Genomic DNA, 22,216 nt, shown 5'->3' on the forward strand with positions numbered 1-22,216 from the left:
TACTAGCCGGCCTGACCGTTCCGTGGCGCTCAGAACCGCCTTACACGCAGCTTCGTTACAATGAGTTCGTGGGTTCTCTGATAGAGGCTTCACGCCCTGCACACCCCGGCCGTGCGCGGGCCCTGCCGTGCACTCGAGGAACATTGCGGCGCCGTGCCACGCTGAGCCCTCCAGCAGCTGTTGTGTGTGCACGGTCTATAGCAAGCAGTAATGTCGATGTTCCGGCATGCCACCGCCATCCTAGCGATAACTGCGAAGCCCCCTTCCACCCCCAACAAGAAGAACACGGCTCAATTGCGTCCAAAGTAAAGGTTGAGGCCAGACCTCGCCTGCGTTCTGTGAGCTGGTGCTGGGTCTTAAGATTGGCATCAATTACCCCTCCCCTCCCACGCACACCATGGCACCATCACCGGCATAACATGATACTATGCCGTAACATGTCGCCGATTGCCTCACGGCCTGCAGGCTGCCCATTATTCCTAAGAGGGCACACCCAGGCGCGGGTCAGGCCGGCTGGTCACCGCCTCGGCAGCCCCCACCCCCCACACAGGCGAGACTCCACAACCCCGACTGCAAGGAGAGGCCCCGTAAGGAGGGCCCCTGCTCCCAGCCAAACGCCTTGTGTAGTTTCAAAGAGTGCCTCAGGAGCCTTGCCTGTGACACCCCAGTCCTCAAAACTCGTAGTCTCCGGCGCTCACCTGCAGGCCCGCATGCCGCCGCTGGCTGGGCCCACCGCCACCGCCGCCGACCAGCACCACATCTTCCCTGACCGCCCCCTTGCCCGGGCGCAGCGCTCCACCCGGGTCGCCGACCGGGTCACGCCCCGCTGCCGTGGATGCCGCCGCCGCCTGCACCGCCTCCACTGCACCACCTGCCTGCGCAACCACAGCAGGAGAGGTCAAGAATTGCCGCGCGTACTCGTGTCCTGGTTTTTATTGCAAACGGTGAAAGCAACCCCACCCCTCGCCCCACCTCCGCACCTCAACACACGGGCACAGCACGCACCTCGTTGCCCAGCTCGCAGAAGTCCTCAGGCCGCAGCGGCTGCTCGCCAGTCACGCCCGCGCCCAGCTCCGCAGCCGTCAGCGGCGTGTTGGCAGCGGCCGCGGCGGCCGCGTGGCGGGCGGCCTCGTGAGCGGCGTTATCGCCTCCACTATTGCCTCCGCCGCTGGCCCCGCGGCCACCGCCAGCCTCGTGGGCACCTCCGGGGCCAGCGCATTCGGTGCTTACATCCACATCAGCAGCTGCATAGACGGCGGCCGCGTTGGAGGAGTCTGCGGGTGCCGGGCTGCCGCTGCACTGCCACAGCAGCGAGCCACTAAGCGTCGCAAAGCCGGTGCGCGTGGGTGCGCCGCCGCCGCCACCGCCACTACCACCGCCGCCGCCGCCGCCGCCACCTGCATCGTCTCCGGCGGCGGTCCCGCCTGCCTCGCGGTTCAGATCTGACGCACGCATGGAAGTAGCAGGGGAGGTTTGGGGACTGGTGGTTGTCAGGAGGCTTTGCACGTGTAGCCGTGTAGGTAGTGCGAAGCTTTACGTTTGCATGACCATGCTGCTTGGCGCTTCAGCCTTTTCCCATACCGAGGCCCACACACAAGCTATGTCGAACGCTTAACCTGGGTCACTCGCGGTCTGTGAACCCTCCGTTTCCATCGTGCACTTTAAAATGACACACATGCACACACACGCACGCACCTGCCAGCTCCGCCTGCCTCTGTAGCCCCCGGCCGCCTGTGGCCGCCTCGTCCTCCACCGCCACCGCGCCTGGGCCCGACGTCACGTCCGGGCCACCCAAACATCCCGACCGCGCCGCCGCCGCCGCCGCCTCCCCCGCCTCCCCCTCCTCGCCGCCGCCGCCACGCCCGCCACCGGCCTCACCGCTGTCGTACTGGCTGTAGCTGAGGCCATAGCCGGTCACGTGCCGCGGGTCCAGCGCTGCTACCCCTGGATCTGTCGGCTGCTGCTGGTTGCTGTCATGTGCATGCTCGTCGTGGCGGCCTGGTGACGAGGGAGGGAGGTGGTGAGGCAGGGGCAGACGTATGGTGAGAGAGGGGCAGGCAGTGAGAGAGGTGCAGATGGCGAGGAGGGGCCGATGGCGATAGGAGGGTGAGGACTAAGGAGAGGGGCAGGGTAGTTGTGGGGATGATGAGGGATTGGGGCTGCTGGTGCGAGCACGGCAGTACAAGCGCAGGCCCACATTCAAGGCACGGCGGCAGCCCTGCCTGCTGACGCTTCCGGCCTGCCGCATATATTCCTGATGAGCCGCCACGGCCGGTGCTGCCGCGTGCCCCGACAACCCTCAGTCGCTTTTCCGCATAGACCCAGTCCCGGTCCTTGACACGCATACGCACGCACGCACCATGTTGTCCGCTGCTTGCTGGCGCATTCGCATACACACAGTCTCGGCCCTTTCTTTTTGTCCGTGTGCCTTCCCAACAATAACACGCACACCATGTGCTCCATGTGAGCGTCACGTGTACCGAACATCCAGCATGCTTGAAAGCGCACACGGTGACCTGCTGCCCATCACAACACTTACAGCCGCACACGCACGCACGCACCAACGGAGGGGTTGAGCCGAGCCGCCGACTCTCCGGGCGCCAGGGTGAGGGGCGGCAACTCCGACCCGTCCTCTGCCACGCCGCTGCCCGGCGTCGCCGCCGCCGCTATGCCCTGGGCCGGGTTGATCTGTGCGTGCAGCCGCGCCATGGCCACACAGGGAGATAGGACACGAGATCGCGGCGCATTAGGCGCATCTGGTAGCTCCGTGCGGGGCTTGACAATGTTTGCTTGTAGGTACGGGGCAACAGGGACACGGGTGCTATATATGGCCATGTCATCCTGCCCTTGCCCAAACCTGCCCCTGCGGCCGCCCAAACCTGCCCCCGCCCCTGCCCAAACCTGCACCTGCCCCCGCCCAAACCTGGAATGGGGGACGGGTCCCATCGAAGTCTAGCTTGTGGGCACGCACGCGTGGGTCGTCGGGCCGCCAAGTGGCCGCAACGTGGCCATAGCGTGCTGCACGCCCGACGCCCCACCCCCGACCCACGAACACGACACTGGCATCGCCACGACAGCCCCACAGCCACGACACCAGCAGCAGCACGCACACCTGCAGCTTGTTGTACCACAGCTCCCCCAGCCGGTCCGCCGCGGCGCCGGGCTGAGGCACCTCCACGTCCACCTCGCGCCTGGGCGGGTGCGTGCGCGTCGCGCAGTCGAGCACACAAGGCAGCGGGGCTCACTGGCAGGGCTCACTGGCTCGGCATTTCGGGGCGCAGCAGTGGCAGGCCGCGCGGGAACGGGGCGCAGCGCTGGGAAGGCGCACCTTCGTTCCTTGCCGCGACTCTGCTGTGACTCACCCGTCGCCCAAGTGCGTCTCCATTCTTGGGTTGCAGGTCGGTTCCTGGGGTGATTAGGAATGTTCACTCTTAAAATATACGCGTAACACGCACAAGAATGGCGGGCAGAGGAGGAGGAAGACAGGCATCCCCGTCGGTTGGGTGCTCATGTGGCAGACCTCCCCGTCCCCCTCTCTGACGGGAGCGTTCATAGTCTGTCATAGTTGGCCTCCGGTCTCCATGCCGCCGCCAGCCAGCGGCCCTCCTCGCCAGCTCCCTGCGTTCGTCGCCCTTCTCCGCAGTCCGATGACCGGCGCCTGGCGGGCGCCTCGCCACACTTGCGTCCCTCTGCACTTTGTCCAACGGATTCTTGGCAAGTCCCGAGGCGAGAATCCGTCGCCAGGTGGGCCATTAGAGCCCTCTGATGCCCGGTGCCTTGTGCGCAAATGCCGTAAAGGGCGGGGCTGCCTGATCGTGCCCTGGAAGGGTGCGCAGGGTCGCGTCTTCATGCACTAACTGATGCACTTCAGGTGGTAGAGCTGACCTCGTGTCCTTGGCCAGCAAGCCGTATCCATACACTTGAACTTACGATGCGTACAAAAGCCGACGTCACCCATCAACGACTTGTCGAGCTTGCGCAGAAATGTGCCAACCATGCACAGCACGGTGGCAGCGAGCTGAGGCCGAAAGACTTGCGCAAGCTCATACGCAAGGTTGAATATGCGCTCAACAATGACGCGCCGCTCGATCGGGTGCTAGACGCAGTGGCACGGGCCTTCCCGGCCGGAACAACCCGGTTCGACCCCGAAATAGAGTCGCTCCTGCTTGCATATGGCCTATGCGGAGCTACGCGGGTGGAGAATATGTGCTATCTACACTATCGCCTGTCTGGGGCGTTTCCACCAAAGTGCAGGTGAATAAGCCCAGGATTTTCAGGCCTCGACACCCGCTTCCTCTGAAACCTTACAATATAGTCCATAAAAGCTAACCCACATGCTGGTTTGCAGGGAGCGTCTGCCTGAGCTGCTGCGAACAATGCCCGAAGGAGACTGGACGAACGCTGGAGAGACAGCCATGCACATGATGGTATGTTGGTAGTGGTATGTTGGTAGTGCTTTTCATGGATATCGCGAGGCCTGGTAAGTGACTGAGGCCACCTCGTCGCCTTCCCCCTCGACCCTTCCCTGGATTCCACAACGGCGGCATGTTCGCAGGTGCAGGGCTGCCTCGCGCGGCGCTTCTTCCCGGACCCATCCGTTGAGGAGGCACAAGTACGTGTCTAGGATGTCAGCCAGGCCTGGTCGGGCTTTGGCCAAGCAAGGGCCTGAAGGGCAGGGGAACGCACGAGGCCTGGTTAGCGGCCCTCAGACCTTGAGATGTGGATCCTGAACTCGTGGTGCTTATGGCACTGCAGCTACACCGAAGTCCTTTGTCAACGCCATACTTTACAGGCCGCCGACGGCAGCCGGCGGGATTGCGAACGCGCGGAATACCTGGCTGGGGCCATGGGCGCCATGCTCGAGGTGGGGCTGGGCACGTGAGACATGGAAGCCGTTTTTCCTAGGTTGCTCAGTCGCTGTAGTATTGAAGCGAGCGTTACTCACAAATAAGGACATGCGCGGCGCTCCTGTACAGCGATGACCGTGCCGTTGCTGCAGCTATTTCGCCTGCCTTCACTCAAACCCCCAGCCCTTCTGCCTGCCCTCTGCCTTCGCCGCCGACTCGCAGGCCGGCCTTGACGCGCACGCGCCGGACGCGCACGGGACCAGCGTCGTACAGCTGCTGCGGGCGGGGCGGCGGCAGTACAGCCGCGAGGTGGCGGAGCTGGCGGGCAGCAGGCGTGTGGGCGACGTCAAGGGGCTGCTCAGCATGGTGCGCGCCATCAATGAAGCGCTGGAGGCGTGCGGTAAGGACACAAAAGGCGGCGGCGCGGCGGGCGGCGGCGCGACGATTCATGTGGGGGCCGGTGTGGGTGCTGGCGCTGGCTTGGCCACACCAGGCCCGGCGGCAGGCAAGAAGCGCCAGTGCATGACGCAGGCGTCACCGCTGGGCCAGAGCGTGGCAGTGGCGCTGGAGGGCGGCTCGCCGGCTGCTGCGGCGCCCCATGCACCACGAAAGCGGCCCCGCAGCGACGGCGAGGGGGCCGCCTCCACGTGTGGGGCAGGCGTTCATCAGGGGGTGCGCCGGGCGCTAGACGGAGTCAAGCTGGAGCGCGCAGCCGCTTCGCTGGCGGTGGGGCCAGCGGCGGTGGCGGCAAGGGTGGCTGTTAAGCCAGAGCCGGAGGCATCGGCAGCCGTGGTGGGGCCTTGCGGCTCCGCAGCCCGCCTGGCGCCTGGTAGCGCGGTAGTGAAGCGGGAGCCGTGCAGCGGGATGGGGTCGGCGGCCCGGGTCGGCGCCACCGTGAAGCAGGAGCTGGCGGCGACGCCTGCCGCCTCTGTTTGCTCCAGGGCAGCACGGACGGCGGCCTTGCCACAGCCGAAGCAGGAGCTGCAGCAGGAGCCGAAGCAGGAGCTCCAGGAGGATGAGGCGGAGCAGGTGCAGGAGCAGGTGCCCGTCATGCCGTTCGGCCAGTACTGGGGCCGGCCGCTCACGCACCTGCCCGCCAGCTACGTGTGCTGGCTGTGCCAGCAGGAAGGCATCTTCCAGCACTCGGTCCAGCGGCAGGACCTGTGTATGCAGCTGCTCGACGCCGGCATAATCCGGGCGGCTGAAGCCGACGCCGTGTCGCCAGGCGCCGGTCACCCCTACCTGTCCGGCTACGAGCCAGTGTGGCGCGTGGCGCCTGCCACGCCAGAGGAGCTGCAGGAGGCGCGGGAGGCATTGGTGACGTTCGGACAGCACCGTGGCGAGCGGGTCGCGGAGCTGCCCTCTGATTACATTGGCTGGATGTGCCGGCAGCCGGGCTTCTGGGACCTGGACCAGGCCCGCAAGCGGGTGCTGCTCCGACAGCTGGAGGTGCTGGGCCGCGTGGGGTACACTCGGGCAGGCCAGGTGGTGCTGGCGGCGGCGGAGCGGACGGGCGGGTATGCGTCCCGGGGCGTGTACAAGCACGAGGTGGTGTTCCGGGGGTTCGGGAGTGGCGGATGGGGCGCCGAGTACGACTGCGACTTCGATGGGTAGGCCGAATGGCAGTTGGGCGATTGTAATTGGCACATGCCTAGTGGAGGGGCGCCGCGGCAGAGGGGCCCGCCTACGGATGTGGCGAGACAGCCAAGAGTATTTGGAGAACTTGTGGCTCGTGGTGCGCGGCATCTTGTGCCTGGCTATACAGGTGTTCATGTGCGCTGTCGCGCCAGGGTAGCCAGTCCGAGCCTCGGGTTGACTCGGACCTGCTGTTGACAGTGATCTGCGCTTCGCAGGGTGCATGTGAGCGGGCATGACATTATCGGCATGCGATTGCGCTTGTTACAGTGCAGGGCTTACGCTGAAGCGCTGTGATGCGCTTTGATGAAAGCGCGGCTGCCTGGGACTGTGGTTGGGGACGGAACATGCTGTATACGGTATATTCTAGTGCGCCTGATATAGAACGCCAGGCGAATGTAGTGGGGGCTGCGTTAAAGGAGTGGCAGGCGCTGTGTTTACATGATTGGTAGAACCTGGGAGCAGGATGCGGAGCTTAAGTTTTGCTGTCGATATGCGTTAGCATATGTATTTTAAGAAGGTTGCACGACATGGAGCGTGTTGGATATGTTGAGGATGAAGATCTCGGTGGAATATTCGGCTGGCGGGCTGCGGTGCTAGTAGTAAACCTGTATAAATACGCCTAGAGTATTATAGCACTTCAGTCCTGGGGCAATTGTGAAAGACTGTCGTACCGCAACGCGGGCCAGGCAGCATGGAGGAAGGGACTGCTGACGTGTGCTTTTCAATCGGCTCTGGTCCCGGGCAGACAACGCTACAATGCAACACATCTCCATGCAAGTTGATTTGATTGTAAGGAAGAGGCTGGGATGTTGAGACTCCGCCGATCCGATTCACCAATCACCACAGGAGAAGCCCGCCTGCGCTGGCCCCCCACCCAGGCGGCGATCGACACCGTCACCAAGGCCGTCACAGTGTCGACTTCGGACCCGTCCGCCCCTTGTCAGCTTACCTGGCACACCACCGTGCACTACCTCCATTTGCAAGGGGCACGATCACCTAGCAGTGGCTTCAGAGGCGTTGGCCGCAGTACGCCACAGTTGGCCGCATGGGGGCGGCGAGATGACATCAGACCGCTTTGAATTTCGGAATGTACATGCCATGGCAAAGTACAGTGTATATTAGGTATGCGATAACTCCACGGGCTTGCGGACACGGAGCAGGAGTCCCGGCAAACATGCCAGCACACAAAACCTAACAGCGTAGGAGCAGAGCCGCTGACTCGCGTCGCTGTCCCGCGTTTGTATAGTTGAACAACTTTGTCCCTGGACATTCCAGAAACAGTTGCCAAACGAGCAAAGTGAAATGTCGCAAGCCTCGGGGTCTTTCGTGGCAAACGGCAAGGAGAATGATAAAGCTTCCGAGGCCAGTGAGAGAGCGGAAGCCACGAACACATTGACAGCAACGGGGGCAGCAGGCAGCTCTGACTCGGCAGCGACCCGGACCCGGGCGCAGGTCACGCCGTTCAAGCGAGTCCGCGACGACGGCGGGGCCGCCGCTATGGAGCTGGATCCCGCATTCGACTCGGCGGCGGGAGAGGCAGCCGGGTCAGCGGCGGGGGTGGCGCCCTCACAGGACGGCGCGCAGGTATGGTGGGGTGTTGCACGAGCTGCAATCCACAGCGCGCCCACACCTGCCTCACGCGTCAACACAAAATGTGCGAGCTTTGCTTGCATGTATGACTTCATTACCAAATTTCGTTTAGTTGCTGCCGCATTGCAATAAATGGATCAGGGGCTGGAGGCTGCGCAGCATGGAGAGCTGGGGCGGGCAGCGGCTGTTGACACAGAGCAGCGGCATGAGCAGCAGGCGGCTGGCGGGGCCGAACAGCAGCCGCAGCCGCAGGTCGCGATGGAGGAGGAACAGCCGCCGCCGCCCCAGCAGCAGGCAGACCTAGAAGCGCAGGCGGCGGCGGAAGCAGCGGCGGCGGCACAGGCGGCGGCGGAAGCAGAAGCGGCGGCGGCGGCGCAGCAGGCGGCGGTGCTTGCAGGCAATATGCCGTTCGGCCAGTTCGCGGGCCGGCCGCTCACACACGTCCCCGTCAGCTACGTGTCCTGGATGTGCCAACAGGAAGGCATATTCGTAAACCCGCCTGTGGGCGAGGCGTTGCGGCAACGCATGCTGGACCTCAACCTCATCCAGCCCGCGCCGCCGGGCGCCGCCGCCCCCGTCACGGGTCGCGCCTACCTCTCGCAGTTCCAGCCCGTGTGGCGCGTGGCACCCGCGACGCCGGAGGACCAGCAGGCGGCGCAGGCGGCGGTCATGGCGTTCGGCATGCACGCCGGCCTGCGGGTCAGGCACATCCCCGCCAACTACATCCGCTGGATGTGTGACGTGGCGCCGGGCTTCTGGAACCTGGACCAGCCGTACAAGCGCACGCTGCTCCGACAGCTGGAGGTGTTGGGGCGCGTGGAATGGACGGCGGGCGGGCAGGTGGTGTTGGCGGCGGGGGAGCTGGCGGCGCTGCAGGCGGCGAACGTGGGGCAGCTGTGGCAGGACATGGACGACGAGGACTGGGACAACAACCACATGGGCTTGGTGGTGGGCGGCGCCGGCGGGCCGTTGCAGCTCGCTGACGAGGACGGCGTGAACGATGAAGGGGATGGGGAGGAGGGAGATGGGGACGAGGAGGAGGAGATGTGAGGGCAGCTGGTTCGGCTGGGCAGCCGCCTTTCACAGGCAAGGAACTGCGGGAGGCCAGCCGAATCATAACGTGGCTGGCAAGGCAGGACCCTGCGCGCGATTGATTGACTAAACGTTCCGATGCGTCACGGACTGGCAGCCACTGGCACGGCGCCCTTGGACTGCTGCAGGTGGCTACGGCTGCGGTCACAATGCATGTGCTTACATCCAACATGCGTACTGCACTGGGTGGTCGCTCGGGGCTCTTGCGGCGCTGAGTGCCAACGCGTCCTGTCTACGCAATGTGCTATGCTTTGGACGCTACCGTAACAGCGGCCGCGCTGAACAGCAAGTCAGCAAGACAGCAACTATGTACCTTTTTATGCACGCAGGGTGCGGTAGCACAGATAGAGGTTGAGTAGTTAGCACCGAGGCGTTGGGAAATGGCGCTGGTCCCTAGGAAGTGAAGCATGTGGGGCGGTGAGGCGATGGGGGCGACTGGCTTCCATCAGACAGAACTAGCGCGCGTGGTGAGGAGGAGTTGTGGCTTTGTGTGCTCACCTGGCTGTCATTGCAATCAATGATTACTGGACGCGGGACAGGAAGTATGGTAAGACCGTGCATATATGGCATGTGTACAATCGGTTAGGGGTCAGGAGTCACGGTCAGGGGTGTTGTCAGGGGTGGTGAGGTGTTGGGGTGTGATGGAGGTGCGGCGTTGAGGCGTGAGTGGAGGGTCAAGACATGCGGCATTTCGTGCGGCTAGAGGTTCTGGAAGCGCAGGCCAGGACTCACTGAATGGCTGTCGGGGTTGGTATGGTGCGCGGGGTAAGAGGCGGGGCGCAGTCGGCGGCCTGGTCCCGAGCTGTCGCCGGACGGTGTTTTGCAAAACGGCCCATCGCAGCGGGCATACGCCTTCACTCTCCCCGGTCCTACGCTCATTGAAATATTCCACAGAACTTAATGAAAAAACTCAATTTCCGGCGCGAGCAGAGCAAACAATATTACGACACAGCTTTCGGCTGAGCAACTATCGCCAATGATGGCCGACAGCACCACAACTGATACTTTGCGTCAATACCTGCGACATTGAAGCGTCTCCAAACTGTCCACCGGTTGGCCACGAGACCATGCGGAGGGGCTGGTCGCTACTCTGCACCACTCGCAACGGATTAGGCCTTTGGAGCTGTCAATCCGGCCAGCTGGGAATCCTCCCTGGTCGGGGAGCTCGGCGCTCGGCGCTGCACGCTGCAAACCCTGGCCGCACGCATGCGAACCCCCCGCTCGCGGGGGCCGGCCTTGCCTGGCGCGCGATTGGCGGCCATGGCAGCCCTCCAAGCGAAGCCCATGCCAGCGCCCGCAGCTACACCACCACCAACCACTACAGCACACATGGTGTTAGCGGCGCAGCCAGGATGGACGCCGCCGACGACGACGTTGCTGCTGCGGACGCCGCTCCGCCGGCGCTGCTGCTAGTGCACCCGCGGCAGCGTGGCGCAGAGGACAGAGAGGAGGCGCTGCGCCTGGCAGAGAGCCTTACAGGTGCGAGCGGTCAAGAATACCGGTACAGCAATAGTCGGCACGCACGGTACGGTGAAGGACAGGAAGCGGAGGAGGATTCAGTTTTGACCAATACGGTAGTGGGTTGATCAGTCCTTCGTCACTTCACGTCATGCTCACGGCGTCATGACACACGCAGGCCGGCCATGCCCCTGTGTGGAGGTGGGGGGCGCCAAGCTGCGCACCCGCACCCTGACCCAGCCCCGCACCCCTCCCGCACCCGACCCAGCCACCAGCAGCTCTGGCAGCAGCAGAACTGACAGTAGCAGCAGTAGCACCGGCGACGCGCCGCCGCGCTCCCCGGCTGCCGCCTATGATGCCCTATACCGGAGGCGGCGCGGCTCGACCGGCGGGGCGGTCCCCGTCACCGGCCACCGTACCACCTTCTTCGGCACCGGCAAGCTGAGAGCCCTGGCGGCGCAGCTAGACCTACTAGACGGCAGTAGCAGGGGCATTGGCAGCGGCAGTAGTACTGGTAGTAGCAGTAGTAGCGGCAGTGGCAGTGGCGGGGACAGTGGTGGACGGAAGCAGGGGCTTGCGCCCAGCCACACTGCCGCAGCCTCCCGCAATGCCACGGAGGATCACCAACAGGAGCGTCCGGAGCATCCGGAGCAGGAGTCGGCACGCCTCCTGGACGCGTCGCAGGCGCCGCCCCGGGTTGGCGGCCGCCCTGCCGGCGGCGGCGGCGGTGGCGGTCCTCGCACCCCTGCCTTCATCAACGCCGTCCTGACGCCGCTGCAGGTGCGGGGGCAGGCTGGCTGGCTGGGTGGGGTGTCTCGTGGGGGCTGGGTGGGCGGGCGCACCGCGGGGTAGCTACCGCTTGGGGCCGTGCCGCACAGAACTCCGTGCAATGCGTGTGCTCCGTACTCCGCTGGACCAAATCATGAAGTTGCCTACCTACTTGACCACCTTTGGGCCCTTGGCTTCGGTCTGTGATCCCCCTCCCCCCGACAATCTGTACCGGTGCAAAGTACGCACAACGGGCTCGCACGCATCCCCTACCCACCGAGCCCTTCTCTGCCCCCTCCCCTCATTGCTGGTGCACCCATATGCAGGAGCGCAACCTGGAGGCGGCCCTGGGTCGGCCGGTGGTGGACCGCGTGGGACTCATCATCCGGGTGTTTGCGGCGCGGGCGCAGACGCGGGAGGCGCGGCTGCAGGTGAGGCGGCGGTTGTGTCGGTATGTGTGTCTACATACACGCGTTTCGCTCCCTTAGCACACGCACTGTCAACCCGTTCCCTGTGTGCATTTCTGACACGCACACATACACACACATACATGTACAGGTGGAATTGGCGTCGCTCACACACCAGTTGCCGCGGCTGGTGCGCGCGCGTGGCGCCGACGGCCGCCGGGGGGCGTTCGGCGGAGATTTGGTGGCAGGGCTGCTTGGCGGGGCGGGAGGAGGAGCGGGAGGAGGGGCGGGAGGAGGGGCGGGAGGAGGAGGAGGCGGCGCGGCGGTGGTCACACAGGTGGTCACACAGGTGGTCACACAGGTGGTCAGTGCTCGCCAGCGCGGAGCCAGCGGCGCAGGTGGGCTGGCGAGTGCACACTACTGCCTGTGGGGTGTGGGTTAGGATGGCAACACGGGGTGGCTTGGAGCCGGCAATGTTGGTGCGCCTTCAGAGGTTTGGCTGGGTCAGTGCAGCATTGTTTGGTTTTGATGTGCCCGGCAGTACTTGTTAAACGGTCCCTATATACGCACGCTCACACCTCAGGGCACACGCACGCACAAATGCACCTGCAGGCGGCCTGGGCGGCGGCGGCGGCGCGGGTGACCCCGAGCTGCGGCGGCAGCGCTTCCGCATCCTGCAGCGGGTGGCGGTGCTGAGGCGGCAGCTGGCGGGGGTGGCGGCGGCGAGGGACGTGCAGCGGCAGGGCCGCCGGGCCTCAGGTGGGGGCCTGGATGGGCGGGTGGCGTGACGTGGCGTGGCGTTGTGTGGTGTGACGTGCCGTGTACGTCAATCAAGGCGTTAGTGTGGGCATGAAAGACCAAACTCAGAATGCGCTGCCTCCCGGCATTTGCCCGGCCTGCCTACACGCACACTCGCCTCCACTGCCAGGCCTTCCCACGGTGGCCCTGGTGGGCTACACCAATGTGGGCAAGACCAGTCTGGCGGTGGAGCTGGCGCCGCGGTGGGTCGGCAGGAGGGGGGCAGCGGGTGGGCCGGGTGCGGGGGGATGTGGGGGAGGGAGGACTGTGGGGCTGGGGGGGGGGGCTGTGGGGCAGCTGGCGGCTGAAGGCTGGTGGGGGCTGGGGTGTGCGATGGATGGTGGCGCCCTGATGAGGTAAGCTGCTTGGCGCTGCCTGCTCTCCCGGTATGACCCATCGCCGACATTTGCTTCCAGAAGGCATGCCTGTAATCCACACCCCCGACCTCCCAACACACAGCCGCTCCGGCCGCATTCTCACGCACGCTGTCCACCCGTTCCCCTTGTGCTTTCCTTGTGCTTTCCTGCCACAGCGGCTCCGGCCTGCCCGCCCCCGCGGACCGGCTGTTCGCCACGCTGGACCCCGCGGTGCGCCGGGCCTGGCTGCCGGGGGCCGCAGCAGCAGGAGGAGCCGGGGGAGGAGGAGCTGGAGGCGGCGGCGGTGGCGGAGGCGGCGGCGGCGGAGGGGCGGTGGCGGTGGCGGACACGGTGAGGGGCTTTGAGCGCGGTTAGTGGGCGTTTAGAGGGTTACAACGGGGGATGGCAGTGCTGCTCACGCGTCGCTATGCGCTGTGAGTTGATGCGTGTCGCGTGCGTCTTGGCGCGGACACACGTGGTGTGTATATGTGTATGTGTGTGTGTTAAATAACGAAACGAAAGCCCGCCCATGTGTGTGTATGTGTGTGAGTGTGTGTGTGTGTGTTTGTGTTAAAGAGCACAAGGAAAACATTGCGTGTGTGTGTGCACATACCTGATGGGCCGGTCGCCAGCACGCCCAAACGCCAACATGCTAATGCCTACACAATCTGACAGGAACACGCATACGCCGACTTGCCGATACACTTACCTACTTACCCCAACACACGCCACCACGCACGCCACCCCCTACCCCACGCGCACACGCCACCACGCACGCCAACACACACACACACTCTGTCTTTGCGCTATGTTTTCCTTGTGCTCTTTAACACACACACACACACACACACACACACACACGTGTACAGGTGGGCTTCATTCGTGACCTGCCCGTGGGCCTGGTGGCGGCGTTCAGGTGCGTCGGGGCACGGCTGCGCAAGTAGGCAGGGGTGTGGTTTGCGGACACAAAACGGTGGTTGTGGTGTGGCGTGTGTGTGTGGACGCGGGTGTAACGCACATGCACACCGGTACCTGCACACGGCCTGCGGCACAGCCAACGGACTCTTGCTCCTCCGCCTCTGCAGCGACCACACCCCTCCACACGCCTGCAACCCCCATGTTGGGAAGTCCGCCTCATTTCCCTTCGCCTACACATGCCTGCAAAGCCACCACCATCCCCACTCCCTCTCCCCCTTCCCCGCCCCACCTAACCTCGCCCCCACCCGCCCCCATTCACCCTTGCTCCAACCCACAGGGCCACATTGGATGAAGCCGCCTCCGCCGACGTGCTGCTGCACGTGCTGGACGCCGGCAGCGGCAGCGCACAGCACGTAGCGGCGCAGCGCGACGCCGTGCTGGGCGTGCTGCGCCGGCTGGGCGTGTCGGAGCACGTGCTGCGCCACCGCACGGTCGAGGTCTGGAACAAGGTCGACCTCATACCCATTGACGTGGGGGAGGCTGTGGGTGCGGGTGCTGCGGGTGCGGGCGCGGGTGCTGTGGGTGTGGGTGCGGGTGCTGGCGCAGTGGCAGGAGCAGTGGTGAGCGGGTCGAGTGGCGGAGGCGGCGGAAGCTTTGGGGCAGGTGGCTTGGAGGCGCGGACGGAGGAGGAGGCGGGGAGTTTGGGGGCAGCGGCCGCGGAGGGCGAGGCGACTGATGACGACAACGACGGCGAGGCGGAGGGAGCTGGGGAGGTGGAGTGGGATGAGGAGGCAGAAGACGAGACGAACGAGGAGGCGGAGGGTGGTGGTGTGGCTTGGCTGGATGAGGCGGGCCATGCGGGTCGGGAGTGGGAGGAGGACGAGGCGGAGGGCGACTGGCCCAGACTGGAGGACGAGGAGGGGGAGGAGGAGGAGGGGCAGGAGGGCCAGCTAGGTGGGGGGGCACCACCGCACACATCCGGGTCTGGAGGCACCGGCGCGGGCGGAGTCAGTGGCGGTGCCGGCGCTGCAGAGCTGGTGGGCGCGCCGGTGCTGCCGCCTGCCAGGCCGCCCGCGCGGCGGCTGTTTGCTGGGGCAGCACCAGGTGGGGAACCGGCGCCGCCGACGCCACCGCTGGCAGGGAGCAGCAGCAGCGACACGCCGCCGCCGCTGACGACACCCGGTTGGCGACGGCTGCACAGCAGCGGCGCCGCCAGCAGCAGCAGCATCAGTGGTGGTAGCGGCGGTGAAGACGACGGCAGGTGGGCCCGGCAGCTGGCGGCGGCGGCGGCGCTGGTGGAGCGAGTGCATGCGGCAGGCGGCGCGGTGCCGGCGGCGGTGGTGCTGGCGGCGGTGGCGGCGGGAGAGGGCGTGGCGGAGGTGCGCTCAGCCCTCGCCGCAGTGCTGGCCCGGAGCAGCGGCGGTGGCGGCAGCAGCGGGCGCGACAATAACGCCACTGATGCCGCAAGGGCGGCGGCGGCGGCGACGGCTGGCGCCGCTCCTGCCGATCCAGATGGCGGCGGCGGCAGCGGCGTGTGGGTTTCACCTAGCCTCTGGCTGTCGCACGACGTGCTGAGGGGAGGAGGAGAGGTTGCCGGGGGCGGAGGTGTGGGTTTGGCCGCAGGCGGCAGCCGCAACCACGGGGCTGCCGCTGCGGGTACTGCCGCAGGCCCCACACCACAGCAGCAGCAGCAGCAGCAGCAACCCGGCTCGTCGACACACGGGGGCCGTATGGGTGCTGTTGCGACTGCCAGCGGCGGCGCCGCCACATCATGGCACGAGCCAGCGGCGCCGGCGCCATCTCCTACAGCAGGCCGGAGGCAGCAGCAACAGCAGCAGCAGCAGCAGCAGCAGCAGCAGCAGCAACAACAGCAGCAGCAACAGCAGCAGCAGCAGCAGCAGCAGCAGCAGCAGCAGCAACAGCAGCAGCAGCAGCAACAGCAGCAGCAGCAGCAATTCCGTGGGAGCCGAGGCGCCAAGCAGCAGCCACAGGCGGCGGGGCTGGAGCCGGATGGCGAGGATCTCGAGGAGCTGATTCGGTTCCTGAGGAGGCGGAAGCCACGGGAGTAGTGCCAGCGGTGTAGAGCAGGGTGAGGGGCAGTCGATGTAAAAGGAGAAGGAGTCGAGTGGGGAGTCGAGAGCAAACACTGGTGGCAAGGTGGGGCGGGCATTGTGCTTAAGTGGGGGGAGGCGCGTGGGGAAGGCGCAAGTGCGGGCGATGGCTTCAGGCTTCGGTGGGTTGGCAAGGCAGATGGGGGCGGCCAATCTGCTCAGTGTTTCGTGCGTCGCTGATATGCATGTCAACGTTCATGATTGGCCTGATCTTTATACACTCATTTGCAAGCACCGAGAGGCTGACAGCTAGAATTGCAAGCGAATCCGACTTTCCCGTCCTACGACAGTGTGCAAGCCAAGACATCAAGGACCCATTCAGTACATAAATTCATCTGTGCAATGAGGCAAAGCGTCCGTAGCCCAGGGACTCGGGCCAGCCTGCAGAGCGGCCGGGCAGCAAGCAGCTGCTTGCCAGTCACTCGTGAGTTGCTGCACTTTATAAGAGCTCGAACAGATCATGCATGGTAATTGAGCAAGCGCTGCCATCAACGTTTGCCCGCAATTGCTATCACAATTGGCGTCCAGCACTGACTCAGATACTATCACGCTTTTGTGTCGATAAATGGCATAATAGCCTGGCCCGCTGGGCCTGTCAAGATGTCTCGCCCTCCGACTGCGTGTCTTTGCTCCCCCCCCCCCTTGCCCCGTTCTGGCGGCAGCTCTTTGCCCACTCGTGGCTTCCACCACCTCGGCTCCCGCCACCAGCATCAGCAGCAGTGACGCACTGCTCCGCAGCACCGCCGTTGCCAGCACCAGCACCAGCAGCCCTGCCACCGTCCCCATTGCCGCCCGCCGGCGCCACCAGCCCCGCAGCCGCAGCGTAGCTGCAGCCACACCTGCCGCCGCGCCCTCGCCCGCTGCTGCAGCCGCCCCCGCCTGGAGGGGGCCGGGGGAGGTGGGCGATGAGGACAAGGCGGTGGGGTGCCTGCTGGGGGCGGCGGTGGGGAACGTGCTGGCGGCGCCGTACCAGGGAGACCGCCACTTCGAGGTGAGACAGGGGGAGGGAGGGTGCTGGGGTTCTGGGGGCGCTGGGGGCGCTGGGGACGCCTGGGGGTGTGGTAAAAGGTGTGGGGAGGCGGGCTCTAGGCGAGGGGGAGATTCGTGGCGGTGAGGGCACGGGGTGGTGTGGACACAGCACGGGGGCACTCGGGGCGGGTCTGTCCACCACCGCCAACACCCAATCACCTGCAACGCGGCTCCCGCGACAGGTGATCCGCCTGCGCCGCAACGGTGTCACTGACTTTTGGAAGTACGACATCGGCGCCCAGCCCGTGCAGTACGGGCAGTACACGGGTGAGGACAACTTGCCGCCTTGCGGGACGCGGGCACGGAGAGGGTGCGGTTGGGGACTGTTGCGGCAGTACTCCGCAACAGTGGGCCTTGTGCAGCACCCGCGTCGTCATCTGTGGACATCATCGTGTCTTGTCCCCCACGCCTTACGCCTCCTCATACAATAGACTACGCGCGCACCCGCCCCGCTGCTTTGCTCCTCCGCCCACCTCCACCTCTACCTGTTCCTGCCCCGCCCCCTGCAGGCGACTTTGCCAACCTGCTGGCAGTGGCCACCTCGCTGTCCGCCTCCCGCGGCGTGGAGCCAGCCCACCTGCTGGGCGCCCTGACACGGGCCTACGCCGAGGGCGGCAGCAGCGTGGAGGTGGAGGACGCCAGTGGCGGCAGTAGCAGCGGCTTCCTGCCGGCCCGGCGCTACAGCCCCTACGACCGCCTGGTGATGGATGCCGTGCTGGCGGGGACGGACCCGCTCAAGGTGGGGGGAAGGGGAAAGGGGGGAAATGGGGAAGGGCAAGGGGGAAGTGGCACTTGTTTTGAGAGGGACACGGGTTGCTGGACTCAGGTCCAGGCCCAGCACGACCGTAAAAACCCGGACGAGTAGGTAGAGCTGGCGTCCACCAGGCACACCACGCTCAGTCCTTGCCCCAACTCCTGCTCACATCCTGCCACCTCGGAACCTCGAATTTGTGGCTCACCCACTCCGTCTTTCATGGACGGCTAGCCCCGCCCCCTGCGTCCCGCTGCAGCCTAGCGCACATTGCCTTTACTTTGGGCTTTATCCTAGCCCCCTCCCCTTTCCCCCCTGCTTGTATCCCGTTCGCATTATTCTAACTTGGCAATCCCCCTCCTCCCCTGCAGGTCCCGGAGCTGGCTGAGCGCTACCTGGCTGAGACCACCCGCCGCCACGCCTCCAGCAGCAGCGACCGCCCCGACCGCGAGCCGCACGGACCCAGCGACCTGGGGGCGGCAGCCCGCGCCGCGCCCATCGGCCTAGCCTACAGGTGGGGGTGTGGCTGCAGCGGTGGTGGCTCGGGGCGGGGGGTTGTAGATACCAGCCCAAACTAAACTGGACCCAATGCAAAAGAGCGAGGAGGAGAGCATAAGAGGGGCGTGAATTGTGGCTTTGTCACTGGTGCTGATTTAACCTGCCTTCTAAAGAGGCGTCACCTGTTGAGTCTTGTTGGTCGGGGCTGCCCACTTTGCTGCTCTGCAGGCGTGCCGGCGGCGAGCGCCTGCTGGCGGCTGTGCGGCGCTCCCTGGAGTTCTCCCACCCCACCCCGCTAGGTACGGCAACTGGGGGGGAGGAGCCGGAGACCCTGCCTAACTCCCCACACAATCGGGATCTGTACGACGGCTGTCCTTGTGTCTATCGTGAACTGCTGATCTGGGTTGTTGGGGACACCATCCTACCTTCAATTCCAGCTCGCGGAATCCCTCTTCTCCCGCTCTCGCAACCCCCTCGTTACGGCACCATCGCCCCTCTCCACGCCACCCACTGCCTGTAGGCCTGGACGCGGCCCACGTGGTGGCGGCGGCCGCGGCCTGGTGCGGCCGGCAGCAGCCCGGCGACGCGGTGGGCGCCACGCCGGCGGCGCTGCTGAGCCACCTGCTCAACGACGTGGCGGTGACGGCGGAGCAGTGCGGCAAGCTGCGGCTGCTACGGGACAACCTGTTCCAGGTGGGAGGGTCGCACTAGGAGGGAAGATGGGGCTTGCTAGTTACACGCGCACACGGGTCAAGGGCGGGAAGAGAGGTCGGCATTCAGGAGAGAGGCGGGATGCAAGGGAATGCGCTGGAAGCGAGGCGGGGCAGAACGAAGCGGGTAGCAGAGGGGCCGACCCAGATGGAGATGGCTGGCTGAGACATACATTGCGCATGTGCCGGTTGCCGTCTGCACGTGCCTCTATCAAACCCACATCGCATATTGCCCCAATTCCACCCACCACACCCCACCCCTCCCTGCAGCAGCATCCTGCGACTGCGACAGCCCTGCCCAGCTCCACCCCAACTCCCACCCCATCCCTCAACCCCTCACACACACAGCTGGACGAGGTGACTGACTGGCGCGCCTTCTACGCCGGCCCCCAATGGGCCCGCCTCACCGCACTCTTCAGCCGCCTGTCCTTCCACGGCCTCGCAACCGCCGGCTCAGAGTTCGCGTCGGTGGTGCTGCTGGCACTGCTCAGCAGCTGGGGCCGGCCCGAGCAGGCAGTGATCGTGGCAGCGTCGCTGGGCGGCCACGCGCCCGCCACGGCGCAGACGGTGGGCGCCCTGGCGGGCACGCTATACGGGCAGAGCTGGGTGCCGGAGCGCTGGTGGCGGGGGCTGGGCGAGGGCGTGGAAGGGGAGGCGGGGCGGGAGGCGGTGGTGCAGGCGGGCCGGGCGCTGGCGGCGGTGGAGCTGGCGGACGGGTTGTGAGCGCCCGGGGTGGGAGGTAGGGGGATGGTTTGGCGTTGATCGGATGTGGGTTGGGCGAACTGGGTTGCGGTGGCTGGGCGACAAGCACTGTTGCAGGGGAGGTTGATGGCAACGGGGTGGGGGGTATGAGCGGCTCACTGAGTCGGGCGGACGACAGGGGTGGCCGCGGTTCTGGAGGGGCCCTAGACGGCCATAATTATAAGGCTCTTTTGTTAGGAGAACAATCGCAGGGCGTGTGGTGCGGGCTGACTTGGCACCGTTGGACTCGCGATGAGCGTTGGTTTGGGCTCTTTCTCCGAGAGCCCGAGATTTAAGCGTTGCAAACTCGCACAGCTCATATCTAAACTCTACACGTTCACATACCAGAGCTTCATACGTTCCTTGCCTCAACCAAAGAAGCAACATCCACACAACATGGCGTTCTTTGAGTCGCGCGCGCATTCTATGATCGACGCCGACTGCTACAGCGACGTCGACTTGCCCAGCCATCCGTCGCCGCCAGCCTCTGAGGCCGGCTCAAGTCTGCTGCTCTGGCGCGCTAATACCAGCGAGGGCGACGCCAAGGCGCACGCGCGTGTTCTGCGTGAGCGCTCCAAGCAAGCACAGCGCAGCAGGAAGAGGCTGGCCGCGATACTAAAGTCACAGCTGGTTTACTCGCGGAGTCTGAACGGTGAGCGGGGGGCCCAACGCTCGGTCGCTTGAACCAATGCGTCCGACGCTTCACCTCCTCTGTCGGGCCGTCCGTCTGGCGCCTCAAGTCGGGCGAAGTCGCGCATAATTACGCTGCTATATCTTTTACGAACTTTGCAGGCACCGGCGGAGCAAGCCCGGTCTACGTCCTGGTGCGCGAGCTGGACATGGACAGCTTTGAGGACCTGCTGGGCCCGCAGCTGCTGGCCAAGGCTGTCGTCAGCCCCAAGCAGGTGAGCCGGTTCGTAGAAGGGAAGTGGGTTGATCGTAGGTCCGAGGGGGGAGGCTACAGCTGCCAGCGCGACGCGTTCGAGCCCACCGGGGGTTGGCTGCGTTGGGCCGCTGGCGCACAACCCGCCGTGCGCTGGCCGCTACAGGCCCAGTCCGCTGATGATCGCCCCCTGGCCCCCAGCCGGGGGCTCCCTTCTCTTGCTTTCAAAGTCTGTGTTTTGGTGCGCTCTTCCTCACGTGTCATGTTCCAACGACACTCTTGGACCAGTCCACAACCCACACCGATGCGCGCAACCTCAACCGCAGGCGTCGCTGGACGTGTCCGCGCCCGAGGACCAGGCCGCGCTGTTCGGTCGGCCGCCATACCGCGAGATGCGCGGCGCCGGCGGGTTCGGCTTCGTGGGGTGCCGGCTGCAGCTGGCCAGCTTGGAGCTGGTGTACAGTCGCGAGAGCCGCACGCTGGTGGTCAGTGGCATGTGCGCGCTGGTGCGCGCGCTCTAAAGCCTGTAGCGCTGGTGGCAGCTGGGTCCTGCTGTGCACCTCGGCGCCAGTTTGCAGCAAGAGCTCGCGGTAGCGGCATGCAGTCTCAACAGCAGCAGAGAGTAGTGTACGGCGTTCGTGGCATGGTGGGTAAGACCCCGAATTGTGCCCACCAAACATGCCTGGACTGGGTCGGCGCGGGTCAAGAAGAGTAGGATGGGTACTGCATGTGTGTGGACAACAGCACTGTGACGATAGTGGTTGAAAAGTCGCAAGAGCCCTGATGCGCACATATACAGACGCTATCAGAGGCTGGTGCTAGGGTTTGGTCAGGAATACATCTCTTCATAAGTTGGGCGGGCTTTGCCCTTTGTGGACTAAAATTTACTTGTACGAGTAAGAGCGAGAGAGCGGTGGCGCCATGCCATGCATGAGGGCATCCCGTGAGGACACACGTGTATGCCATGGAGCAAAGGCGTGCAATCGTGAATAAATGATTGAGGCAGTGGGCAGGCGCTTGCAGCTTGCGGCGCCGCGCACCTGAGAGAGACCACGATGCGGTATTAGTGCAGGAAGCGTACAGGCTTCCCTGACTTTTTGGTTCACTGTTTCCGGCTGAAGAGTTTGGTCGTGCATGGCGCAGCGGGCAACCGACATGGACTTGCCGCCCGTGACCGTGATTAGTATAACTTATAGCGCTCCTTTTCGTGGATGCCGTTGCCTTTCTGTACCCTTTTAGGGGCGCTTATGGTGTTCAGCGCGTGTGGTGGATACCGTGTGTGGCTTGTCAATTCTTTCTTCAACCTCGGGGATGCTTCCATTGGGCATATCGTATGGGCACTTACAGTCCCAACAGTGGGGCTAGTCCTAACTTAGACATTTGGTGAATGGATGGCCTGGCGCTTGCGGTCCGACATCTGACCATGGGCCATGTAGGGCAAGATGTAGGGTATGGAAACCCACCTGGGTGGTCCTGAGTGGTCGTCTGTCCTAGGCGCAAGCTCAACACATTGTTCGCGTGTGAGGACGCCGCGTTGGCGAGAGCCACGGATGGTCCTAATACACCGTGGGGGCATGTCGCACCCGTGGAGGGCACTGTAACTGAGCATCCCCGTCCAGAG

At 65.0% G+C, this 22,216-nt stretch overlaps 6 protein-coding genes across 6 annotated transcripts; 5 read left to right on the forward strand and 1 right to left on the reverse strand.

The window, feature by feature from the left end:
- Positions 1-28: 28 nt before the first annotated feature.
- CHLRE_07g353050v5 (uncharacterized protein) lies at positions 29-3,414 on the reverse strand. The gene is made up of 6 exons (XM_043064597.1): positions 3,363-3,414; positions 3,113-3,191; positions 2,562-2,688; positions 1,696-1,998; positions 1,006-1,442; positions 29-875 (listed from the first exon to the last, which is right to left on the reverse strand). Exons 1-6 carry the CDS (start codon positions 3,383-3,385, stop codon positions 672-674), a joined length of 1,173 nt encoding a protein of 390 aa, XP_042923165.1. The 5' UTR covers positions 3,386-3,414; the 3' UTR covers positions 29-671.
- Positions 3,415-3,734: 320 nt separating this feature from the next.
- On the forward strand, positions 3,735-7,290 carry CHLRE_07g353100v5 (uncharacterized protein). Its single transcript, XM_043064598.1, has 5 exons — positions 3,735-4,254; positions 4,349-4,427; positions 4,556-4,612; positions 4,793-4,864; positions 5,070-7,290. Exons 1-5 carry the CDS (start codon positions 4,205-4,207, stop codon positions 6,459-6,461), a joined length of 1,650 nt encoding a protein of 549 aa, XP_042923166.1. The 5' UTR covers positions 3,735-4,204; the 3' UTR covers positions 6,462-7,290.
- A 324-nt stretch (positions 7,291-7,614) lies between these two features.
- Positions 7,615-10,026, forward strand: CHLRE_07g353150v5 (uncharacterized protein). The gene is made up of 2 exons (XM_043064599.1): positions 7,615-8,069; positions 8,217-10,026. Exons 1-2 carry the CDS (start codon positions 7,788-7,790, stop codon positions 9,123-9,125), a joined length of 1,191 nt encoding a protein of 396 aa, XP_042923167.1. The 5' UTR covers positions 7,615-7,787; the 3' UTR covers positions 9,126-10,026.
- Positions 10,027-10,074: 48 nt separating this feature from the next.
- On the forward strand, positions 10,075-16,186 carry CHLRE_07g353200v5 (uncharacterized protein). Its single transcript, XM_043064600.1, has 9 exons — positions 10,075-10,646; positions 10,804-11,405; positions 11,720-11,824; positions 11,952-12,198; positions 12,413-12,559; positions 12,729-12,801; positions 13,131-13,305; positions 13,824-13,870; positions 14,210-16,186. Exons 1-9 carry the CDS (start codon positions 10,520-10,522, stop codon positions 15,939-15,941), a joined length of 3,255 nt encoding a protein of 1,084 aa, XP_042923168.1. The 5' UTR covers positions 10,075-10,519; the 3' UTR covers positions 15,942-16,186.
- Positions 16,187-16,234: 48 nt separating this feature from the next.
- Positions 16,235-19,966, forward strand: CHLRE_07g353230v5 (uncharacterized protein). Its single transcript, XM_043064601.1, has 8 exons — positions 16,235-16,407; positions 16,646-16,974; positions 17,195-17,279; positions 17,522-17,751; positions 18,135-18,277; positions 18,490-18,560; positions 18,782-18,954; positions 19,320-19,966. The coding sequence occupies exons 1-8, from the start codon at positions 16,326-16,328 to the stop codon at positions 19,692-19,694; spliced, it is 1,488 nt and encodes a 495-aa protein (XP_042923169.1). The 5' UTR covers positions 16,235-16,325; the 3' UTR covers positions 19,695-19,966.
- A 90-nt stretch (positions 19,967-20,056) lies between these two features.
- Positions 20,057-22,210, forward strand: CHLRE_07g353250v5 (uncharacterized protein). The gene is made up of 3 exons (XM_043064602.1): positions 20,057-20,364; positions 20,505-20,617; positions 20,922-22,210. Exons 1-3 carry the CDS (start codon positions 20,139-20,141, stop codon positions 21,114-21,116), a joined length of 534 nt encoding a protein of 177 aa, XP_042923170.1. The 5' UTR covers positions 20,057-20,138; the 3' UTR covers positions 21,117-22,210.
- Positions 22,211-22,216: the final 6 nt, after the last annotated feature.

The sequence above is a fragment of the Chlamydomonas reinhardtii genome, chromosome 7 (genome assembly GCF_000002595.2).
Source record: "Chlamydomonas reinhardtii strain CC-503 cw92 mt+ chromosome 7, whole genome shotgun sequence".
NCBI lineage: Eukaryota > Viridiplantae > Chlorophyta > Chlorophyceae > Chlamydomonadales > Chlamydomonadaceae > Chlamydomonas > Chlamydomonas reinhardtii.